Here is a 26079-nt window from a genome sequence, read left to right as displayed (position 1 = left end):
CTATATATATTTTTTACTCTACTTTGGCATGAATGCTACAAATTCTATTCTATTAATGTCTGTAGAGGTATGGAGTGCATATTCGTAAGCATTGTTTGTTTATAAGATAAAGGGATTTGCAGTTAGAACCTAGTCATTCATAGAAAAGCAAATCTCGTTATAATACAAGGTTCTAACTGCAATTTTGATAATATAGCATGAATTATAACTCAGTAAAATATTTAAATGGTTATCAAATTAATTTTATTTCTGACATTTCTTTAATTTTATTGTTATAGAACCTACAAGAACAAAATTAAGTATATGATACAAATCTTGCAAGTAAAAATTCAATAGAGTATTGTAATATTTTCTATATTATTTTGGTATGTATTCTTCTTCAAGTCTTTCTTTTTTTTCTTTGGAGATACGATATCTGTAAGTTTACTTGTTGGTTTTGATGTGTCCTCTGTAATGTCTTAAAGTAATATTGTTTTTCTGCGCCCGTTTTCGAACAATTCTAAATTAACTATATTTGTTTCTTCATTTTTATTATGAGAGAACTTGAATGTCACTTCATAAAATATAGGGTCTGAGTAAATTTAATGGTTGATATTTTTTAAAATGATACAAGTTGTGATTCAGTAATAGGGCAAGTGAAAGAAAATCTTTGAAGTCTGGATCTCTTAACTGGATTACTGTACTCTATAACGCCTAATTTATTTCTTTGTTTCAGCAGTCTCGCTAGACCCAAAGGTGAAAACATTTAATTTTTTCCATAGCTTTTTCAATTAAACTGTGTGGGCTGTCAACATCCGGGCAGCAAGAATGACCAGGTATAGAATATTCATGGTTACAGTACTTATTCCAGGGCTTTCTCTCAAAAATTTAAGTGCTGCATTCGAAATATATGGATTACGTTTCCGTGGAGCAACACAGGAATCACTCCATGTAACCAAGTCAGTAGATTAATTTTCACAAGTAACTGGATCTAATAATTTTTTAAAGGCACTAGCCAAACCATTAACACTTCTATGAGCTTATGGTCATTCCATAAAGTGCAATAAATAGTTTTCGTTGTGGTAAAGTAACCTATCAGATAGTAAATATTTAACTTCCTTCTGTAAATAGAACTTATCTCAGTCCCTAGAAAGTTAATGACATTTTTGAAGGTAAAAAATTAAGAATGAAACATCTCTGTTCTTATTGTTTTATCTTTAAGCTACATACCTTTTCTTATCGTTTTCCTTTTAAACTGTTATTATTTACCTCTTGGACATTCCTTGAAGAAACGTTCAGTTGAATGAAGAAGAAAGTGTCGTTTTTCATTAGTATAAATTGTATAATAGAAGTAGATTATTATTTTATTTCATTATCACTGATTTTAGAGGTGCATTTTAAATTACAACCTTTTTATTATCTTCCCCTTCTACTTATATACGATTCGCCAGCTTCATGTTTCTGCTATCTGATTGTACCCTGCCATTTATTTTTGTTCGCTACCCGGTACCTTCTTTGTAGTCCTTTGGTGAAATGACTCCACAATCCACGTAGAATATCACATAAATGCATTCTTATTTGATAATGAATGAAACACAACACACAGTCACTCACATAATCTCGGAAGAGACGCTATGGCTGGTTACTGAGTCAATATTACAGAACTGACAGCAGTTAAAACTTTGTCAGTCCAACTACAGGATTTTTTCTATGGCAGATACAATCTTGGCATTCTTCTGTTTTTCATATTAACCAACAAATGACAGCTACATTATTACATATAAAGAGAGAGAGAGAGAGAGAGAGAGAGAAACTCATCCGGCCTTAATTAAGGATGACCACGAGGATCCGGAAAAGAATAGCAAACAAATACAATTAATTAAATATGAATAGTGTTATAAAAATAAAGTGTAATAATTAAGCACCATTGATTATCAATTGTAAAATAAAATCTTAGAAGATGACTAAATTATACTGATAAAAAAAGGTTTTAGTTAAAATTAGCATATCCTTAAGTAAGGCCTTCTGAGTGGTATAAATGAAATTGTATAATCTGCAGGGAATCTTTGAGAATTTGCGAGATGATTTTTTTGAATTTCAAAAGATGATATTGATAATTGTTTTAAAAAATGATATGTAAATTTTGGTAAAGAACTCCGAGCACCAAAAAATAAACCTGTCACTGACCAATTGAAGAGAGGGATGTTATACTTGGCACTAAGGTAGGGAATACAAGGTTCACAAATGGCCCTCTTTTCCTGATCAACCTGATGAGCTTGGTTTAGATCTCTCTCCATGCGTATAGTTGGATCTATGATAATAGCCTTTTGTTGTTGCCTGTTTATTGCTATTATATCCGCTCTTCTGTGAGAGTCGTCTTCAGAAATACAGTGGACCTCTTCATGAACTTCCCAACCCTTGTTCCAAAGAAGACACGCGATAGCTCCACGGACTCTATGATGCCTGTTGTTACGCAATAACTCTCCTTTCCGACAAAAGCCCAACACGTGGCCAAGAGTTTCTGTCTCGTTGCAGCCTGGTTGACGGCAATGGGTCGTGCTGAAAGCTCTGCCAGGAACGGAGCGCACTGCAGTAAGGTTGCAGGACATCTTGATTGCAGTAATATATTCTGAAGACGACAAATTCCTTTTGGTGCTGACCCATGAATTGGCTCTTAGATATTCTTCATAGATGACTACACCTTTCCCCTTATGAGGTAACTGACACCAGGACTCAAACGATCTCTTTCGCAATTCATCACGTAGATGTATTCCAGTTGTTCGAGGTGTTATGTTGACTTCAGGAATTTTCAGGCGTTTGAGAGCAGTTTTCTTCTCCTCTTCAAGATTCCTGACAAGAAGGAGATGATCATCACTGACTTGTGAGAGTCGTTTACAGATGTTAAAATGCTGAATATTAGCTTCCCATTCATTAATAAGCCCTAGGCCACGTACTTTTTTAGAAGAATATAGCATGTCATTAGGTGTATCATCAGGAAGAGATATCATTTCTTTGACAGCACTTCTAATTACTTTATCCAGATCTTTAAGGAAGCTGTCAGGGAGCTGATCAAGTGGAGCACATTGCAAATGATAGATGAGCCCAGGCCATATATATTCATTCACAATCTTCAATTTCTGATCAGGCTACAGTAATGAAGTTTGTGTAAGATTGTTAAGATCACGTGTTAAATTTGTTATAATTTTCTTTTTATCTAAGAATATTTTGTCGCGAAAATCAACTCCCAGATATCGAATTGTTTCAGATTTATCATCAGTACTATGTATGGCTGATCCATGAAGTGAAATGAGAGCTCCTTTAGTTAAAACACCTCTTTCGAGAATTATACACTTGCTTTTAATAGTGTTAATTTCAAGACCTAGTTCATCTAATTTACTTTCAGCCATATCAATGAGAGCTGTTGCTGACTTTTCATCTTTTCCAACGAGAGCCAAATCATCAGCAAATGCAAAATTACTTAGGTTTTGAAGATCATTGGAAAGTATAAAACCATATTGGTTGCTAATTTCATGATCTGTTAAATTTTCAAGAACGCAATTCAGTGCCAAATTGAAAAGTATTGGAGACAATGGAGATCCTTAAGCAACCCTAATCTAAGGCCAATTTACATTCAAAATAAATTCTGTAATTTTGGTGGTTAGAACCTTGTCATTTCAAGCCAACGATTTGCTGAATGTCCCTAAAAATTATATCATACCTTAAAATTGAATGAAAATAAGCAAAGTATATTTTGCTTAGTTTTTTTTAATAGTATCTCAATATGCATTGCCCAGTTCAAATGTTCAACTCCCAGAAATTTAGAGGGACTAGTATACTGGTAGTTAATTACAATTACCTTACCTTGGATTGTAATAGCTGAACATTTGAATTTTTTATTCTGAACATTATGAAATGAAATTAGTAGGCCTACGTTTCATCTCTATTTACAATTAGTCTATTTCTCTCAAACCAATTTAACAATTAAAAATTCTCTCTTTTACTTTAGAGCTAACACTACTGTATTGATATTTATATCTGATACAAAAACACTAATGTCATCAACAAAAAGTGTCAACTTTCCAAGATTTATGTAAAATTTAGATCATTAATGTATATTACAAACAGTATTTGATCGCAGTACAAATCCTTGGGGAACAATATTTTATAAAGTTCTTCTTCGAGAGACAGCTTGATATCTCTTTACTTTCATTGTTTAAGTTTGTTATTACCACTTTTTGTGCAGGTTTTGAAAGACATGATAGAAACCACCTATGTGCTTTCCCTCATATTCCCACATTAGGCTATTCATTTTTTCTAGTAAAATATTGTGAACCACCAGATCAAAGACTTTTGATAAGTCGAAGAATAATCCTATGTTAATTTCTTTCTTATCCATAGATTTATAGATTTTCTTAAATGTAAATTTAAATTCGTTTATTCACTCACTCATTCATTTGTCTATAACAGGGCAAAGCCCCAGTTACAACAAACAATACAAATAGGTTCTTATAACATAAAAAAGAGAAAATACAGATATAAATACAAGACACATATATCAAAGGAAATATACAAATAAAAAAATAGATACATACAGATATAAAAATAAACTGCGTAAAATATATAAATGAAGATTATACAGTAAAGTAGTAATATTATTTTTTTTAAATCAACTACCTTCAATATTTTAGTAAGAAAAAGTTTATATTTAATGCAAGAAATGCTGAAATCTAGATTTTATTACATATGTAATTCATTGAGTTTAGAACACATTTTTAACACTGGTGATCTTTTATGTGATAAGGTGTTTGACTATTGATATTCAAGCGTTAAACTAGATTTGTCACAATATTTCGCTATTATCCAATAGACCGTTGAATATTTTATACAATAAAAGTTGCTCAGTAAGGTAATCTGTGACTGGCAAGAGATATTGAATTAAATTTGGTAAGTAGACTGTTTTGCGAAATTCTGTTATGGAAGGCCAAACACCCGGTAATGATATATATATTTTTTTTAAATAAAGATGTCTTGAAAATTGTTTTTCAATATTTTTCAATTTGATTGCTAAGTTATGTGACTTACAAGTGGGACACCAAATTGTGGACTGGACAAGGAAAACGGTATATGTGCCAAAATGATATTGTGTGGGGAAATCACAGCAGTTACTATTTAATTTTTTCAACATAAAGTGTCTCAACATCCAATTAAGTTCCCTGCAAACATATTGAGCTGTGAAACAACCCATTACTGACAATATTATGTAGTGTAACTGGCTCCCTCATTATCAAAGTCTGATAACGATATAAGTGCCATGTATAATTTTCTTGAAAATGGTACAAACAGTCGAGTGATTTGTGAATATTAAAAGGTAGAACACTAACAGTTTGATTTGTAAGTATGAGAAACTGTTTATTTTTCTTACTGGCATAGGTCCTTATAAAAACCATGGTACTTACGTAGTGTCCATGAAATCTAGCATTGCCAGAAGATTTTTCTTCTTCTCTGCCTTTAAAGAGTTCTTAGGAATCAGCATAGCAAACTTCTTCAGATTTGTAACAGATTGCAGTGTTCGTCCTCTCCTTGCAACCTGACATGTCTTCCACTGTTCAGAATCAGAATAGTTTCTATTTTAGAGCCTGTTTTAATATTTTAAAAACTACTTTAGGTGCCTAAACGTGCTTTTTTATTTCTGGTAAGGACCAATGTTGGATCATCACAAGCAACTCGAATTCATGATAGGTACTTGAGTAATGTGCAATGTTAACGTATTTAGAGCCCTGTCAACTTCTGAAGCCACATCCAAGAAGTCTTCAGATTTCATTGAAATCACTTTGAATGGTTTTTTAATTCTGGCCGACCTTACAATGTCCTGCATCTCATTAGGAACCATGGCTTTACAAACCCTCTCCCTTAGCAGTTGTGTATGACTTCCTTTGCTGCCGTAGTTTCCTATTTTCTACACACTTCTTTGCCTTAGATACTTATATAGTTAGTATCCTGTTATTATCCATGATAATTCTACAAAACCGCTACACTCACTGCAGTGTAACCCTCCACAGAATATAAACTAGATGGCACTTATATCGTTCATCAGGACTATACTATGGGATTTATATAGAGTGCCATTTAGAATGCACTCGTTTGACTATATGGAAGGATGTTTGGCACATATATCCATTACTATGACATTGGCACTGCTACATATATCACATTCCATGACAAAAACAAAATTTGACCTCGGAGGCACTTATACCGTTTTCCATGTCTGCTCCTCAATTATTGTGACATATTACAATTTAACCCATACATAACTTAAAATGAAGTGTCAAAGTCGAAATGTTTTGTAAATTTTTTGAAAGCATTATTTGTTATATTAAATATATTATAAAAAGTCAAATTTTGATTAGTAGTTACACCTAGATCTTTTACATAATATATTTGTTCTAGTGATTCATCATTTATTGTATAATTAGCTTTTAAAAAAGATGTACTCTTTGTATAAGTCATGTAATAACATTTTTAATATTAAAATTTAACCCATTATCTAAAATCCATCGATAAACATTGCTAATATCAATTTGCAGAAATTCTAAATCGGAAATAGTTTCTATTTTAGAGCCTGTTTTAATATTTTAAAAACTACTTTAGGTGCCTAAACGTACTTTTTAGAATTATAATATCCGAGGTCTACTCATAAATGTGACTAAAATCATTTAAATGACTTTGGCGCTATGGGCGTGGACAGAATTAGGGAAACCAATTATTAGTATTTTGTGATGATCTAAATATTTACTAGTAATATTACATTTTATAATTGTAATATTAAAAACGCGTTCGAGATGGGCAGGGCATGTAGCACGTATGGATGAATCCAGAATTGCATATAAAGTGTTAGTTGGAAGACCTGAGGGAAAAGTTCTTTGGGGAGGCCGAGACGTAGATGGGAGGATAATAGTAATGTGGATTTAAGGGAGGTGGGATATGATGCTAGGGACTGGATTAATCTTGTTCAGGATAGGGAACGATGGCGGCCTTATGTGAGGGTCGCAATACACCCCCGGATTCTCTAAAAATCATTTGTAAGCAAGTAATATTAACATACGTGACTACTAATAAAATGACTGCAATGTAATTGTTGAAACGCTACAGAGTATCGCGTTTTGTACAGCACCACCTGGTGTATGCTGAAGTTTGTCAATAGCGGAAAAACGCCAGAAATAAGCTGAAAGCTACTCACAAGCATGATGTGAGTCGCAATTTACATACGATTAGAGGTTTAAAAAGAAGGAAAGCATTATGCTTATCTCTCTGTCTCTTTCCTTCTTCCCAGAAAACCATTGTCACAGTCAGGTAGTCGGAACCCACCATCTCACATTGATCCACACGTTCAAATGCATTCCAAGTCAAAACATTGTATAAATACAAACTAACGAAATACTGTATAAAAGAAGACGAATAATGATTAACTAATCCGTAAATATAAAAAAAATGGTTTCTTTTAAAAATTAGATGGGAAGCAATGCTTCCATCACATCCATGGACCCTACGCCTACCTTATATACAGGTTGGCCCACATAAAGTGTTACAAGTTAATATCTCTTAAATGAATAAATAAAACCGAATGCATTGTCTTCCAAACTGCGATATGGGCAATATTTCTCCAGGGCTCCTTTAGGGAGTGCCGGGGTGCATCTTCAGATTTTTAAATGAAACCGTGGAATTTTTATAAAAATATTTTCGTTTCCCTCAATAAACTAAGCAACTTTTATTGATACATTTTAAATAAAGTTTTTAGCAGTTACAGAGTAACTTGTAACACTTTATGTGGGCCACCTTGTGTGCGTGTGTGTGTGTGTGTGTGTGTGTGTGTGTGTGTGCGCGTGCGCATGTCTGTATCGTAATCGTAATTAAAGAACTGTGACTGTGAGATTTCAGTATGGTGTGAAGCCTCCATGTGCTGCAATCAGAGCCTCTAAGCATCATGGCATGAAATCAAAGCAGGCCTGGATATATTCCTGGGGAATCTCCTTAAACGCAATTTGTATGCGAGTCCACAAAGCGTAAAGAATGGGTGCTGGAAGACCATGACAAAGAAGTTGCCGACCAACCATATCCCATACATGTTCGATGGGCGACATGTTTGGTGAACATGCAGGCCAGGGAAGCAGTAATACCCGTCGTTCTCAAAGAAGACTTGCACAATCCTCGCCACATGTGGCCAGGCATTGTCCTGCTGAAATATGGCATGTGGAGTTGCCTGAAGGAGGGGCAGTACCTCAAGCTCTCTCCCTAATGTAGTGGTTGCTGTTCAGATTGCCCTGAATACATAGGAGGCGAGATCGTATATCGTATTCAATGGCACCCCAAACCATCACACTAGGTGTTTGTCTGCTAAGCTGCTCAACAATGCTCAGATTGCATTCACCATGGTAGCGTCTAATACTATGCGGCCATGATTGTAGGAAAAGTTCAAGCGGGACTCATCTGAAAACACTACATCACTCAGCATGCCAGTGACGGCGTTCACGTGGCCATTGCAGTCTGAGGCATTGGACAATGGAAGCCGATGCAACAGCATGCGAGCCACTAGTCCAGTTCTCAAAAGATGGCGACAAAACATTGCTGGAGACAGGTCCACACCTTTTGCAGTACTCTAACATCGACTCAACACTGTGAATGAAGCTGTATGGTCCGTCACAGCCATGCGGACAAGATGGCGGTTATCCCGTCCTGTGGTCACATTACGTGGTCCAATACCTGCTCGTCTCTGCGTATGACCCTCTTCTATCCATTGGTTCCACATAAGCATAACTGTCGTAGCAGCATCCCTGTATGAGCCGGAATGTCACAGTATGACAAACCTGCTTCCTGGAAACCAACCATTCTGCCCCATTCGAACTCACTGACGTGCTGATATTGCGCCCTACCATGTCGACGAACCATACCTGCATTAGCTTTCAAGTTTCCACATCGTTTGGAAGCTCAGCACTGACTGAGCAAGGCATAACACTGACCTTGCTGGTGACACAAGAGACGTCACTGTTGGGCCTATGTGTATGCCATCTCTCTGGAAACGTAATCAATTATTGGTGGTACACTGTTCCACACATCTCCCGAGTTTGGAGTCGTTCAGGCCATTCTTTCTGGGTGTTGTACTTTCCACAAACAGTAGTGTATATACAGAATGTCCCATTATCTTGACCACCCAAAATAACTTTGTACGCAAGCACCAAATGAAAAAATGTTTCATACAAAAGATTTATAAGTGATGTTAATTTAAATTAAATTTGCAAACTGTGGTAAGTTATTCTATTTCGAAAGGCTTATCGATGATGCTTCTTAAAATATAGGAATCTTGAAAACCGTTTTTGAATAATTTTCAATTCGATTTTTGTGATATTTACTTACTGGGGACCAAATTATAGAAGCATATTATAATTTAGTGCGTACAAAATAATTATAAAGTGTAGTCAATAAAGAAATTCCAGGATAACAGAGGGTTTGGAAATGAATGGGTTACATCAGCTGCTTGTCTATACGGATGACGTGAATATGTTAGGAGAAAATCCACAAACGATTAGGGAAAACACGGGAATTTTACTTGAAGCAAGTAAAGAGATAGGTTTGGAAGTAAATCCCGAAAAGATAAAGTATATGATTATGTCTCGTGACGAGAATATTGTACGAAATGGAAATATAAAAATTGAAAATTTATCTTTTAAAGAGGTGGAAAAATTCAAATATCTGGGAGCAACAGTAACAAATATAAATGATACTCGGGAGGAAATTAAACGCAGAATAAATATGGGAAATGCCTGTTATTATTCGGTTGAGAAGCTTTTATCATCCAGTCTGCTGTCAAAAAATCTGAAAGTTAGAAGTTATAAAATAGTTATATTACCAGTTGTTCTATATGGTTGTGAAACTTGGACTCTCACTTTGAGAGAGGAACATATGTTAAGGGTGTTTGAGAATAAGGTGCTTAGGAAAATATTTGAGGCTAAGAGGGATGAAGTTACAGGAGAATGGAGAAAGTTACACAACACAGAACTGCATGCATTGTATTCTTCACCTGACATAATTAGGAACATTAAATTCAGACGTTTGAGATGGGCAGGGCATGTAGCGCATATGAGCGAATCCAGAAATGCATATAGAGTGTTAGTTGGGAGGCTGGAGGGAAAAAGACCTTTGGGGAAGCTGAGACGTAGATGGGAAGATAATATTAAAATGGATTTGAGGGAGGTGGGATATGATAGAGACTGGATTAATCTTGCTCAGGATAGGGGCCAATGGTGGGCTTATGTGAGGGCGGCAATGAACCTCCGGGTTCCTTAAAAGCCAGTAAGTAAGTAATTAAGTCAATAAAGAAATATTTTTCAAAACTTTAGAATTACACATTATAAATTCAAAATTTCTGTATTATGTCTAAAATATGTTCAATATAACCGGTATGCCATAATATAATCAATTATTACACCCAAATCTTTTACATTACATACTAGTTTTAGATACTGATTGCACATTATGTAACAGTTTTACAAATATATTTAATTACTTCGAGTACCGTATAAGAAATCACAATTTTGTTTTATGTTAAAGGGAACTTAGTTTTAATACTTCACTTAGTTAATATGACGATAATAATACAGGGGCATTCCACAGGAAAGTCAACCCAGACACGATTTTGAGAAAGTTAATGAAGGAGAAATTTTTTCTCCTTAAAGTTGTTAAAAAAGTTTTATATTAAGCATGTCTGGTTGAAAATTAGGTTAATTTCATGTTATATTATGCAGTATTCCTATTTAAAAATGAAGACTTTGGAACAGCTGCGAAAGCAAAGAAAAATAACATAGGTTTGGGAGTGGCTAGCAGCATTTTTAAGAAGATACCGGTATTGAAAGTTTTTGAGTACTGACAAAATAATAATAATAATAATCCATGGCTCTACAGCCCACGAAGGGCCAAGACCGACCAGCCAGCTGCTGGCCTCACGGCCACATGCCGAAGCAGAGGTGGACGATCATCCAACCAGAATGGAGGTATCATGTGGTTAGCACGATGAGCCCCCCAGCCGTTATAGCTGGTTTGTGTAACCGGATTTCGCTACCTATCGTAGCTCCCCAAGTGCATCACGATGCTGGGTGGGCACTGGTCCCATACACTGGCCAAAATTTTATGAGAAAATCTTTCCACATGAGGACTCGAACCAGCATGCATTCCGTAACGCGAGTCCTAGGCAGGATGCCTTAGACCACGATGCCACAGTGCGGGACACTGACAAAAAGTACGAATATTTATAATATGTTCACAGGTATTAAAACCTAAATCAATTTACAACAAAGGAAGATTCAAACTACAGAAATATTTTATTGTTAAATGTCCCATATATAACATTAAAAGGCTATATTTTCATACTCTAACTTTTATACAACAATGTGACTTATTTCTACCTTTAACCACATACTCGTTAACAAGCCAATGTGCATTCCACTCAACACAGCAACACAGTAGTCGTTATTGCACTCCACACAGCGACAATGACAATACACATGTATTATTGAGAAGAACAACAATGTACTCCTAATTTCAACAAATGTTCACAAAGCACTATGTGCAGAACAAAACTGTCAGTTCTCAGTTCAATCGCCTTGGCTAGTTCTTCTAGCTCAATCACTCAAGTTTACTATACGTCGAACCCAAGCCTTCCAGATACAGTTCACTGCACTTCGAACTCCGGTCTTCCTCACGTCGAACCCCAGTCTCGAAGGCTGGCTTCCTTGCTGGCTCAAAGACTCACGTGTAGACTGACTTCCGAAGACTCAAGTTCACTGTACATCGAACTCAGGACCACCTTGCTCGCTGCTGTCCAAGACTTGAAGGCTAACTAACTTTCTCGCGATTCACTCTCATCGGCAACTCACAGTGTTATTTATTTACCATGATCGTCTAGAATGTTCTGCATCGCAAAGCCTCTGGAACCCACAACAATCGGCCTCCAGATGCTTCCTTACTTCAGTCCCCTCCTCTCCGCGCCGGGACCACAGTTTTTTTCCCTCGCTCCACGCCATGCTTGGTGCCTACCAAAGCCCAAGTTTCGCTTCCCCTGCTCTCTCCACTCTGCGCTGTGCTGGATGCACGCACACACTCCCGAGTCAACCAGGATTTTCCAGAATGCTCCAGACAGGTGCCACAATATTCTTTGGAAACAACATATAATAGAAGTAAAGTTTTTATATTTTTAAATAGTATTAGTATGGCTAATATTCATTTGCAATTTGGGAATTTTAATGCGTTTTTTTTATTTACATATATGCAAATGTTTTTATGTCCCATACGAGACAAGTGACTGGGAGTGAACTACCGAACAATTTTTACTATATGTATTGGTATTATATAATAATATAATATTGCATTGTATGTATTTATACTATAGAATGGATGGATGAAAAACTTAAAAAATCCATTAGTGCTATTTGCAGAAAGATTATAGTTTGGTTACAAACTTCTTTTTTTCTTCCTGACATTGTATACACATGCCCAGGAAAGATTCAATTGTTATATGGGAAAATGGCAAAAATATGACACTACAAAAACATTACATTAAAATATTTTTGAAAGAGGCTTTTGCTATCTTTCGAGAGGAAAATCCAAGCTTCAGTTTAGGTAAGTGTGAAACTGACAGTGACTATTGGAAAAAGTGTAGGCCTAGCAGCCATGTGGAAAAGGAGGAGTTGGAGTATTGCACTAGAGATTATGATGATGACGATAGAATAATAATTAATTTGAACAATGATGATAGTACCTCCAGTGACAAGGATAGTGGCATGAATGAAAACAACTGAGTGACAGGTAAGGTTTTATTTTAATAATATCCAATAACATTAAATGCACATGTATGTAATAAATGTATAAATATCTAAGAATGCGATGAGAAGAGAGCAGATGTGACAACTATGTCTATGTCTTAATCGCGTCGCAGTAGCTGACTCGGAACACAAAGGAAGTTGGCGGACTAAATTTCCATTGTTGCTAAATCAAGGGCTTGCCAGTGGTTAACGTGGAATTCGAATCTACTACAGTAGCCTATACCTGTATATTTACCCATATACATATATGAAAACCAGGTGCTGTTAAAATATCATTTGCTTTTCCTCAAAGTTCATATGTCGGAAATGTTTTAATTTAAGTTTTCCACCTGGTTAAATTCACCCATTTTTACATTAAGTAAAACAACAACTTTATCTTCTCACTGATCTGAACGAATCTTGAGCATTGCACGTGGTATGAAATCGAGCTACACTGAAAGCTAAATTGTGAAAGGTAAGGATCTTTGAATGTAAACTGCTAAAATTCATTGAAAGCAATGACTTAATTTGTGGTTTTAAACAGTTGTACAAGTTGGCTGAACTGATTATACTGAACTATACGTAGCAAAACTAGTTCAGTTGAGTGCTCATTTTTAGCTCTGAATTGAACAGATACGGTACCTATCGAAAGAGATCTCAAGGTCATGATCGACTTTGTAATTTGAGTGTTATAGCAACTGAAAAAGATGTGCTTCAGAAACTAAGACTTAAAGACTCAATGTAAGACATGGTGATAGAAACATTTTTATGTAAAAAGAGAAGACCTGAACTAATCTATAAGTAAAGTTGTAAGCTCGTAAAACAGATGAGAGATTTGATATACTGTATAGTGGAAAATTAATAAAATAATACAGTAATGCAGTTTATAACAAAGTGTACACCCCAGGGATTTGAAGCTGTCCACTTGCTCTATTGCCTCATTTAGAATTCGCAAGTTTATCTTCTATATTTTTTTTTTCCTATGACCATGCTCTTCGTCTCATTTGTATTTATGTTCATCCCATACTGTTCACAGCTGTCATTTAGCTCCAGTAGCATATCCTTTAGTATCATTTCCTCTTCTGCTAATAACGCCATATCATCAGCAAATCTTATGCATTTTATTCTTCTTCCTCTTATTACCACTCCTCCCATGTTCTGAAAACAGTATGTTGCATGCAATTTAATTATATTAAGAAGTGATTTGTGTGACTTAAAAATGTTTGGATGTCTATTCTTGTTATAAATGTACGCTTCGCTATTGCTCCACACATTCACCTCTCATAGATCCACCATCCACAATAACATAGGTTGAACAGTGAGCAAACTGGTTTTATGTACTAATTTAATACGCGAATTATAATAACTTTGTGAAGGTTTGGCACTTACTATTGTCATAGAATATGAACAATCAAGTGAAATTGTGTGTTATTCACAATCTTTTAAAATCCTTTTCACAATTGAGTGTTTGAAAGACAAATATAAATAATGTTGGGTCATGCCCTGTAAAAATTAAAAAGTTGAACATAAGTAACAAAGAGAAAACATGTGCGTTTGTGACACCTATAGCAATAGACATTGGTAGACTGGACCAAAGGACTAAATAATTTTGTTGGTCATGTTTGTTGTTATCTAAAGACAATGGTGTGTGGTGTGAAGATGGCTTTGACAATTTAAACATGCTAACATATTTTGCTATTATGAGACATGAAAAATCGACAAATCTTACAAGATTCTTTCTTCAACAGAATGCACTTGAATGAACAAGCATTAAGCACCAATTGGACAAGCAGAAGAAAATCACGGATTCATTATGCAACAGAAAGGTGACACAAAATAATTGTGAAATTCTTGAATGTCTGGTGTATATTAATGCTACCGTATATTGTCGTTGTGCCTGCAAAATCTGCTATGTGCAATTAAACAGATTTTTCAGAAGAAAGAAAAGAACATTTATGACTTTTGATTCCCTCGATTTTCAAAGCTACTTTCTGTATAATTTCATCACCTTTCATGTAGTGATAGAAATTATACAGAAGATAGCTTTGAAAAGCAAGGGAATCAAAAGTGATGTTTTCCTCCCCCCCCCCCTTTCTCCTGAAAAATCTGTTTAAATGCACACTGCAGATTTCGGAAGTACAGTGACGACATGTTATTTAGCAAAGCTTCGAACTTTCATCAATATAGGGAATTATATGGAACTTTTTTATGTATGTGGTCGGTAGGATTAAACAACAAATTTCTTATTGTTGTTATTAATCATCACTAGCCCAAAAGAAAAGGGAAAAACTACAAGAACACAGCTTACCAGTAGTTCAGCATAGTTTATTTGATGAATTTCATGAAATAATATTGCACATCTGTTCGTATCATATCAATATCCTCCTGAGATATTTGTTGTTTTATTTTTAAAATTCAATATAATTCTACACTTCAAAATAAGTGACATGAGGAAAAATGGTGAAAAATTCTGCAGGTTACAGTTAGGGCAGAAATGCAGGTACATTATACTATACTTTGGGTCTCTGCACATACATCTTATATCATAATCATGTATGAAGTACGGTATAATATACTATAATCTCAGGACTCAGGAGGACATGATACATAACAAAATCCAGCATACAGACTGATGAAGAATTCATGTTGTATACTTAGGCCTACACTTAAACATAATTATTGTTGTTGGTAGTACAGCTATTACGGTATACAAAAGAATGCTGATTTTCAAATTACCAAAAGTAAAATAATGCCACTTTGAAGTTTAATTCTGTATTACCAATCACTATTATAAATCAAAATTAACTTTAAAAGTAAATTACGTACTCATAGTACTTCCAATGCTAAATAATTTCCATAATACATTTTTGTATAAGACAATAAGCAATTTATGTATGATGGGAAGCAAACTTACGTTGTGATAAATATTTTACACACCAATTTCAATATCGAACTATATTGACTACAACTTCACTTTCCAATACCTAAGCACTTATTCTGTACAATTTATTATTTATATCAACAACTTTATCAAAGCCCATTTCATGTTTCTTGAACAGTTATTTTATTAATGTTACAGTAATTACATAATTATCTAATCTACAAATGGGTCATTAATGGGAATCGATAAAACTGCATTTCAGGAAGATATTTTCCCAAAAGTCAAAATTAACTTTAGAATTTAAGACACTGCCGATATTCTTAATGCACCATGGTTAATGTCACATTTGTTCTAAATATATTCTTTTAATTAAATTTTCCTAATGCAAAATGAAGCAACTGCTGTCTTTGTATTGTCAGACATGTTAAAACATTTCTACAATCTAAATGCTGTGCATAAATTTTAATTCTTTCTCAAAGTCACTGGAAACATTAATTTGCAGGGAATAGAATAAATATTCTGTACTATAAGCGACATCCTCACAAGAAAACTTTTTTGTGTTTATATAAGTATACTATCACAGTCTCTAAAATATAGCCTAAACATTCTTGCAAGATCTTCTTCTTATATAGGCACAGATATAAATTTCTTTTAATTCCGACTAATTGCTTCCCTTGATGAAATAAGTATTGGTGGCTTTGTAACATCAGACACTTTAAACACTTAAATCAGTAGATATATCCTATAACAGTAACTTCTTTATATAAATACTATGCATATTTTTTTATTTTATTTTATATGAATAATTCATTAATTGATATTGACCTACAGCAAGTGTCTGCTTATTGGCACTATTTCATTGTGAAATATCAGCAACTCAAGATTCGCTATTGTTGCTTAATATTATATAGGCACTTGTGTTGTTAATCCACAGAAAATATCAGTATATCATTATTGCGTCATCATCTACACCAGTCATTTCCAATTGACCAACCTGTGACATTGGAATGTGTTTCTCCTCTCGGAGTAGATCTCGTAGAGCACGTGAGGGAGGGTAATATTGTGTCTCAGCTATTTAAATAGTTCCATCCCTCCCACTGCTACTCCTCTTAATTTCCTCTTTCACCTATGCTTCCCCTCTCAAAGAGCACAGACGTGTGACATCACAGAGTCAGCAGTTGGAAATGCCTGATCTACACAATATCACATTACTAGCAGGCTAACTGTATGTATTATGCTACATCATAAAATTACCACAGTGAAAAATAATTCCATGATCACTTTCCAAAGCCTAAACAAAAAAGAAACAATGTACAATGGTATGAATTTCTAAAGACAAATGGAATTTAAAATTAGACTGTTTTATATATAACATAAAAGCATATAAATCCGTTGTATTTCGCACCAAAATAAGGATGGAAAGTTGCTGTGAAAGAGGTGGCTGGCAAAGAGGTGGGATCGCATGCTTTGCATGTGAGCCTACTTTTGGTAGGTACATAGGTAGATAGAAACCGAGTTTTCTTAAGGTCGAGTATCAGTGACAGGCTAGGTTTGGTTAGTTCAGGCTTTTAGTATATCTTGTATATATGCATCTTGGACAATAGATGGCTATGAATAAATATCCGCCTTCCTTTGGTAACTCAGTTGTAAAGAATTACCTATACAATATAAAAGGGTAATTATATAGTAAGCATCAGCCAGGCCACCAACTTCCCGCAATAGAGGTCCAGGGACATATTTTCCCGTTAGAGAGTAAAGAGGCTGACAATATTTCAAACATGAAAAAACATTGAAAATTTAATTAATATGCAAGATACAATATTTGGTAATGTATGTGCCCTGGACATATGGCTTGGCCAATGCTTACTAGGTACATAATTACCTGTAAAGGCAGTAGCCTATTTCAGCAATTCCCTACAAAAAGGAGAGAAATACATATTACATTAATTATCATCTCGAAACAAATTATGATAAAGAAGCTCCCATTGCACAGAAATTTACACCTTCCAATGTACAGTATATCAGATTAAGAAGCACAGTAGCATGCAATAGTTGATGCGATTGTTTTATAAATAATATCAGCTTAAATAGTAATAGTCTGACAAAAAGTACTCTCTGGGTAAAGAGAACCTGGCATCCTCTTCTTGCTATTCAATCTGTCTCTGTATTTTAAACGATATTCACCAATTAATTGTTTTACAACAACTATTTCATATTAAAAAAGGTAAAAAAAAATAAGCCATTACAATGGCTAATAAAAATAAACTCTGTAACTAGTATTCAGATCTTCTCTATATTCACATAACAATATAAGCAAAGATTTGACACATAGGAACAATAAAAATTAATGTAGTCCAGCAGTAGGTCTAATTCACTTGAACTGTTATTCTGTGTCCTTAAAAGTTAAAAAAGGTGTTTACATGAAATGAAAATCGACAAGTTACATTATTGAGATACAGTACACTGAACATGTTCCTTTTTCACTGGCTGTTGAAACAGTATACAATTGCAATTAAATTCCATGTAGGATTGTTTTCAGAAAACGAAATTTAATAAAGCAGTAAACATTGTAATAGTGGCAACAACTTTCCGAAATTACAAAAAGCATTCAAGAAGTTTGTATAATGGCAGTTTTATAGTAACAGTGACTTCCATATTGAAACTTTTCAGATTCTGTTTTCATAATTAACTTTTCTTTTTTGTAATATAGTTCACACCTTCCCTTCCCTCTTGAGTAGTTCGTATCTTTAGCTTCTGATCTAAAGATGAGTGAAGGCTTATAACAGATTGATATTTGATAGTCTCTTTTCCCCTTTTAAGTCAATACTGTAACATAACAGATCACCATAAACTGGCAATTAAAATAATATAATTAAAAAAATCTGTATCCTGTTCCAACAAATTATAATTAAAAAAATTAATGTAACTACCGAGAATTTCGAAATCAGCAGCAACCACTGTATAATATCTGTTCAATGCCATTCACTTCAAAAGCGTCCATTCTGTTACAGCACTTGGAATACATCTTTCTCCTCATCAAGAAATAGAAGACCAAAAATGTCATCGTAAAAGTCTGGATAATATTCACACGCTCTTTGGCAATCTGGGGTCCAGTTGACTTCCAGTAACTTTGGTTGCATGACACGACATCCATCCTTACCAGTCTGCCAGGCTAACATGATATCAGCTGCATACAATGCTCGTGACTGTGGGCTGTGTGCTATCCCACGAGGTGGCTTCTTGCTTGTTGCAGCCACAAACAATTCGCGCAACATATCAAAGATTTTTCTTTCAGTATCTTTCCAGTTATGATCTGGGTACTGAATTTCAAAGTCTTCCACAAACTCATGACATAGTTTACGGTACAGTAATGCAGCTTCATTATAGTTCATAACAGTGAAATGCTTCTCATAGTCTTCAAAGTCCCGTAGCTCAAAAGATTTGTTTGAAAAGCGAAGAAAGAAATTTTTATATGCATAAACTACAAGAGGTTGTACACTCTTGAGTAGAATAACATATCTAATGTCAAACTTCACAAAACCACACTCTGCTCTCTTGAAAAGTACCGGATCCTCCAAGTACTTCTGAGCAATTTTTGGTCCAGTGAAAGGTAGTCTTAAAATATAATTCAGATTATTTGTAATGTGCGTATCTAGGCCTCTGGCCAAATTCCAAGGCTTGCAAATCCAATGGTTATCTAAACCTTCCTTTTCTCTATGTTGATAATAACTTACAAATTTTGGGAGTTCAGTTTTGAGATTAAATGTTGTTGGAAGCCACAAGGGTCTTGTTTCAAGGCTACCTATTTCAGAATTTTTAGAGTCATTTGCATTTCGTCTGCTAACAATGCAAAGAAGATCTTTGATGGTAATCACATTTTCAAATGGAAATTGATTTACGAACACAGATGTATCTTTTTGTTGCAATTCTCTGTAATCTGTAAAATGATGTGTGTACCAAAGCACATCAGCATCATCTTTTGTGCAAGTTATTTCAAATTTAGGATGCTTTAAATAATCATTTACAAATTTATATTCAGAATAAACTTTCAGAGTTCCTTTAAGCTTAGGACTACATGCACAATTTATTTCTAGATCTGGCAAGGACTCAACTGTATGTCCTTCCAAAAAGTAATTATCATCAGGTTCCTGTTGTCTAAAGTCCTCCATCATAAATGACTTTGGAAACCAAGGCAATAATAAAGCATCTCTAATTTCTGAATGTGCTAAAGGTCCTTCTACATAATCCCTCGTAACTTCTTTACCCTTAGGAACATTCTTGATAGGGAAAAGAAGTGTATATGGTATCTGCTGTGGCATATGAATAAATGGAACGACTCTAAATGTCGGTTCATCGGAATGTTGAATTGCTGAACCAAATTCATCCATAATATACCAAACTGGAACTCTCTCTTCAACATGTAACATTGATCCTATGGTATATGTTTGATTGTATTTCCACATTTCATTAAAAACTGCGTCTACTTCCTCATCCAACGAACTTTCATCATCGAATCCCATCAAACTTTTCATTCTTTCAAGAAGTCCATCAATATCTCTCAAATGTTGCTTAGCATCAGCAACATGGTACGTCCATGCATGATCTATCAAATAAATGTGACTTGCGTCTTCGGCTTCTACTCCCTCTTCTCGAGAAACCACAACTTTCCACGATGGTTTGCCCTCTTCAGTTTCAGATTCAATTTTCAGTATTTCAAAAGTATTTCCAGCATCAAAAATTTGGTCTTTAAGTTTCCTGCACAGTACTTCCCAAAAGTGGGCTGGAACGCCTGATGATTCTAGTTGAAGACGGTGATAAGCAACAAAACTTGGGAATAAAGAGATACCATCCTTCTCAGAATCCATTATTTAATAATAATGGTGTTCTGACGAGCCACGAAGTTGATAAATCTCAATCATTCATACAGACTATTCATGCAAGATTCACATAAGAAGAAAGTCAATAAACGTTCTCCATACAGAACACACGTGCGTCCACCATTCACCTTTAAGTGTCGTACCAACATTGAGTTCAAATGCATAGTTTAATTTTTATGTAATGTTATTAAATTAATTAAACTTATTTTGTTACATCAATAAATTTATTTAAAAGTGTAAACAAGGTAATTATGTATACATATATCTAAGTCAAACAAATACAATGTTATCTAATTTTATTCTGTAACTTTTAATTAAAATTTAGTATGCCTAGATTGGTCACGAAGGCTTGCAGAATAGCTAACATTACACTTTTTACACTACCAATATTAAATTGGTAATTTTGTGAAACATATTTTCTTCTACGGTGTTTTTCAAGGTTATTAAAGTTCAATTTTTCAGGAAGTAGTGAGTGGGAGAAGAGGAAGATCTCAATATATTAATAAGATTTTGTGGAAATTATGTATTTGTAATCATAATAATGACAGGAATGCTAAGGTAGGATTGAGAGTCTAGAAAAAAAAAACAGTTAATTTTGAGACGAAATAGAGACATCCCGATATGCAGCATATTTTTTTAAATTGATTTTAATCATTGGTTTACTCAGAACGCTATAAAATGTCTTTGCTCAGAACATACTAACCAAGAAGTGTTGTCAAGCATTAATAATCTCTGGAATTTTCATATTGGCAAGTCTGGTATCTGGTAAATAAATATGGTGGATGTGGTTTCGGCATGGTGTGCATGCGTGTCTTTTTTGCGGTAGACTTAATATAATATCAAATCTGGGGAGACTTTGCAAATGTTTATGTAAGTAAGTATAGAATTTTATCCTATTTCCGTGGCGTTTAATCTTAATCCGCTCTTTTTTTTTTCTTGGGTTGAAAGTAATGTTACTTGGATGTGTTAACTCTGCAGCATGAAGCTATAACGATAGCAATAAGTAAGTACCACCAACCACTCGTCGGATACATTGTGTACTGCATTATATTAATTATGCGAAGCAATTGGCAACAATTGGGACTTAACGCACTGAGTAGATCAAGTTTTAGGTTAGGTTCGTTTCTTTGTGTTGGCATCCTACACGCTACAGTATAATCTGCATTCAAGCATTGCCTCTCTTTGTCTTTTCAGCTGTGTTGCTAATCTTTCTCGATAGGTTGTATGTATAGTCTACATATCTTGACACAATCATATTTGTGAATTTATACACAGTGGAGGATTATTGTAAAAAAAAACTGTTACCATTGCTGCTTGTTAGCAGAATGTGTTAGTAAAAGACGTTTATAGGTACAACGTACAATGCTGAAAAAGTTATTGCAAACTTGGGAATCAGTTTTCAGTGATTTGAGCACTGTGATAATCTGAAGAATCTCTCGTGGAAGGTCCGACGATTTTCGTAAGTCTTGACTCCTGAGAAATAACATTGCCCTTGCGACGGTATAAATACCGGTATTGTTGGCAAGTGGTGGTATACGTAAGATGTTGCAGTGCAGCCAACTGTTGCCCCAAGTTTGGTAACAACGTAAAATGTAGCAGCAGCATGATAGATCTATACCCAGCAACTTTGTCGCACATATTTAGGGTCCATCTTTCACATCCGTATAACATTACTGGGAAATTCGCTGCATTTACTATTCAAATGCCTGGATCTTTAATAACTTTTTTTTTAAATTTGATATGGCGTTTTGCCTAAAATTATTTTCCTTTGTATTTCCTATATCTAGAAAGTTGTATTGTTTTCTACGGAGTTAAGTTCTTCACCATTGATCCTTAGGCCGTGTCCCAAAGCTCAAGTTTATACTACATGCTAATGATTAGCAACTAGCTAACTTGTAAACTATACACTAGAAAGCTTTGTACATGTACACAAGTTGTAACTTTAATAATGGCAACTATTTATTTATTACGAATATACAAGTGATACATCTGTGAAACTTCTACAGTCCTTCAATGTAGTAACCAGCATTGTCTACAACTCGTTGCCAGCGATGTGGAAGTCGTATCCCTGTAGCAGCTCCTGTTCTGTTGATGTTTCGGATGAACTACCCTACTATCTGCAAAATATCGGGAACAGTCCGGAATCGAACGTCACGAAGTGGTTCCTTCATCTTTGGGATTAAGTCATAATCACAGGGGCCTAAGTCCGGTGAATGTGGTGGAGGGAAAAACATTTCCCACCCCCTCCGATGGTACAAATCAGCTACAGGATGTGCAGTGTGCACCCTTGCGTTAACTTGCAAAATGATGGGAGGGTTCTGCAAAACGTGTGGGCACTTTCTTCGCAATGCTGGTCTCAGATTATGCTCCAAAAAATGACGGAAATACTGTGCATTAACATTCTGTCTTTGCGGGACAGTATGTGATAGGATGATGCCGTCACAGTTGTACACAAGAATCAGCATAATGTTTACATTCGTAGGGATACGACGCACCACTGTTTTGCATGGTGACCCGTAATGACGCCACTTATTTGATTGACGCTTAAGTAGAGGTTCGTATGATCTGGCCCATGTCTCATCAAGTGCAACAATACGCCATAAGACAGCGTCTCCTTCACGATCATAATGCTCCAAGTGAGTTTGAGTAGTGTCGTATCGTATCAATCGCTGTGCCTCCGTCAAATCCCAGGGAACCCACCGAGATGCAATTTTTCTCATTTTTAGGCGATTCTTTAGAATACAAAACACAGTCATATGCGATATTCCTATCTCCTGGGCTAATTAACGTACAGTCTGTTGTCGATCATTGTCTAATAGTGCAGAAACAGCTTGCAATTCCTCTTCACTGACACACTAGGACGACCCGGCCGAGCCATATTTACCACATGGTCACACTCCACATTGAAGGCTCGAACCCACCTCCCCACAGTCCTGTATGGTAACGCCGTCTCTCCACATGCCTCAACAAGACCATCATGACATAGTCGTGCTGTGCGACCACGGACAGATTGAATTTTCAGCCAAGATCGCTGTTCCTGCTTTGTAAACATGGCGAAACACAGCCGCTTAGAGCTGTAACTAACAGGAGACTAACTTCAACTCTCCACAGAGCATGCACTGTGAGTCAGACGGAAGAGTCCTTTTAGGGGGGGAGGAGGGTAGACATAGACTAACATGTGGTAGAAGTGACAACAATTAACTCCATCTCGTTTCACTTTTACAGTAGTGTTGCCACTATTAAAGTTACACCCCACATATGCTTGAATAAAGGCCTTCTTCATAGACTATTTTTCTGAAAACTATGATATTACGATATAGCACTAAATTAAGAAGGCAGTGTCCTAATGCAGTTATATTACGAGTTATCAGCTGTTATTGTTTGGAAATGTGGGTTCTGTGGTCAGAGCTGTGACAGAATCTACCTAGACAAGATATCAGCATATGTATGACTTAGGGTAGCAAGGCAAAGCGGTGGGTGGATGAAGTATGTATGTATGTCCTAATGCAGTTATATTACGAGTTATCAGTTGTTATTGTTTGGAAATTTTGGTTCTGTGGTTGTCAGAGCTGTGACAGAATCTACCTGGACAAGATATCAGCATATGTATGACTTGGGTAGCAAGGCAAAGCAGGAAGAGGGGTTATGCGGTGGGTGGATGAAGTATGTATATACTGTACAATACCAGTATAGACAACTCTTCCATAGTAAATGGTAGTACATTGATATAGTAAATGAAGTGACATACAGGATGGAAAAATCAGCTCGTATTTTGACAGTCAACATTTCTCCAAAAGTGCCCAAAAGGTATTATGTAAATTATGTAAGACTGAAATTAAGGTTACCAAACGTCAATTCCTGCAGCAATATTGTAGTACTGACAAACAGAAACAAAATGTAAAGTCACAAACCAAAGATGAAGAACCATGTAGGCCTACATCATATTCAACTTCAATTACACAAGTCGAGTTTTTTCAAGACTTATGTCAAACAATGATATGTGGTGATATTCCATTATACCTATAAGTTAGAAAACCTACATTTTAAACAATTTATGAAAAAGTACACAAATCGAGAGTGCCTTCTCAATCAACTCTTTAGAAGTATTATATTCCAAAATGTTATGAAGTTTTAGGCCTATCATTTATTTTATTTATTATTATTTTTCTTCTGTCCAGTTTTCATTCTTGGCCACACCCGACCTCAAGCATCTTGCTTTTTCGGGTGTGACCCAGTTGCATTATATTTATACAATAAATTGTAATATGTAGGCTATTTTACTATGAGGTTGGTAATCAATTTTGAATTTCGAAGAATATTCATATATGAGTATTACAATAGTGTTGTAAAATATTTGTTATTGTATGTAATTTTTGCTTGCAATAAATCTTTGTATTTGCTCATATCGCACATAAGGCAAAGTGCAGGAGTAAATAAACTGGATCGCTATTGTTGAAAGTACAAATGTTGCTGGAGGTATATTGCTAACATAATTGTAGACATGCTTTTACCAGACCAACTGGGCAAGAAATTTTTGTTGGCCTCCCAAGTTCTCCAAAAGGTGAATCACGCAACTATTATGGAACTATTTGAAGATTTGTTGCGGTTTTTATGCCCAAAAGGAATAAAACATGAAAATACACTCAGTATTCGTAACTGATGTAACATCATGTATGGTAAAAGCAGGCAAGAAACTTCGAACAAAGTATCCTAAAATGATCCATGTCACGTGTCTGGATCATGCATTAGATCTACATCATGTAACTGATGTAATTGCTCGAGCTATAGCAATGTAGACAGATATCAGTGTGAAAAAAATACTATTGAAGTCCCCAAGCAGTTTGGTAAAACTCAAAGAAATGACACACAATGTACCTTTACCTCCACAGCCCATTGTAACACATTGGGGGAGTTGGCTAAATGCTGCAGTTTATTGCAGTTATTATCAGTGTACTTAATAGTGGAGACAGTTATGCAATAAAACTTGTAAAATCACAGATTTTTGACGAACTTGTACAACAATTTTTATGTATCAAAAACGATTTTCATGACTTCCCTAAAACCATCAAACATCTAGACAAATATGCAAATGCCTGACGCCCTCAGGTTTGTAGAAGACTTGTTTATGAAAATTAGTAGAGCAGTTCCAAGGCCTCAACTGTAATTACATTTGTTTGAATTAGGCCTAGATTTGTAGTTAATTCAATTACTGTGGTGTCCAATATGATATGCTAGTTGTGTATTTAAATGAAGTGTCACTGTTTACATAACATACCACAGCGTCATCATTTGTTTTTAAAATGTATGGTCGAAGTGCATGCAGCTTGATGCCAAAGTAGATTTTGTCGCAGCTCTGGTGATTATAAACAGTTTCCCAGTGAACAGTTCATGAAACTTTTCAAGTTAACATGTTATTCTACATTGCATTTACATTTTATTTCCAAAGCATCTTCAGATTTCATAGCCCCAATTGCTAATGAGGTATCCATGTTTG

The 26079-nt window shown here is 35.3% G+C and overlaps 2 protein-coding genes across 4 annotated transcripts in view; one reads left to right on the top strand and one right to left on the bottom strand.

Annotated features, from left to right (window-relative positions):
* Window positions 1-16884: 16884 nt before the first annotated feature.
* On the bottom strand, window positions 16885-20755 carry TTLL12 (Tubulin tyrosine ligase-like 12). Its single transcript, XM_069815589.1, has one exon. It carries the CDS (start codon window positions 20571-20573, stop codon window positions 18714-18716), a length of 1860 nt encoding a protein of 619 aa, XP_069671690.1. The 5' UTR covers window positions 20574-20755; the 3' UTR covers window positions 16885-18713.
* Window positions 20756-20971: 216 nt separating this feature from the next.
* The window catches only part of LOC138692591 (RNA-binding protein 34), a 56168-nt gene continuing 51060 nt past the window's right edge, over window positions 20972-26079 (top strand). Inside the window, exon 1 of one of the 3 annotated variants that reach the window (XM_069815592.1) lies at window positions 20972-21143. The gene's annotated coding sequence lies outside the window, so the exon portion shown is untranslated. Of the gene's footprint in view, window positions 21144-21303; window positions 21460-26079 lie in introns of those variants that run through there. The other 2 variants (XM_069815591.1, XM_069815590.1) reach the window with 2 other exon arrangements.

Source organism: Periplaneta americana, chromosome 17 (genome assembly GCF_040183065.1).
Source record: "Periplaneta americana isolate PAMFEO1 chromosome 17, P.americana_PAMFEO1_priV1, whole genome shotgun sequence".
Taxonomy (NCBI): domain Eukaryota; kingdom Metazoa; phylum Arthropoda; class Insecta; order Blattodea; family Blattidae; genus Periplaneta; species Periplaneta americana.
Note: the sequence above shows the minus strand (reverse complement) of the source record. Positions and strands in the feature narration are given on the sequence as shown.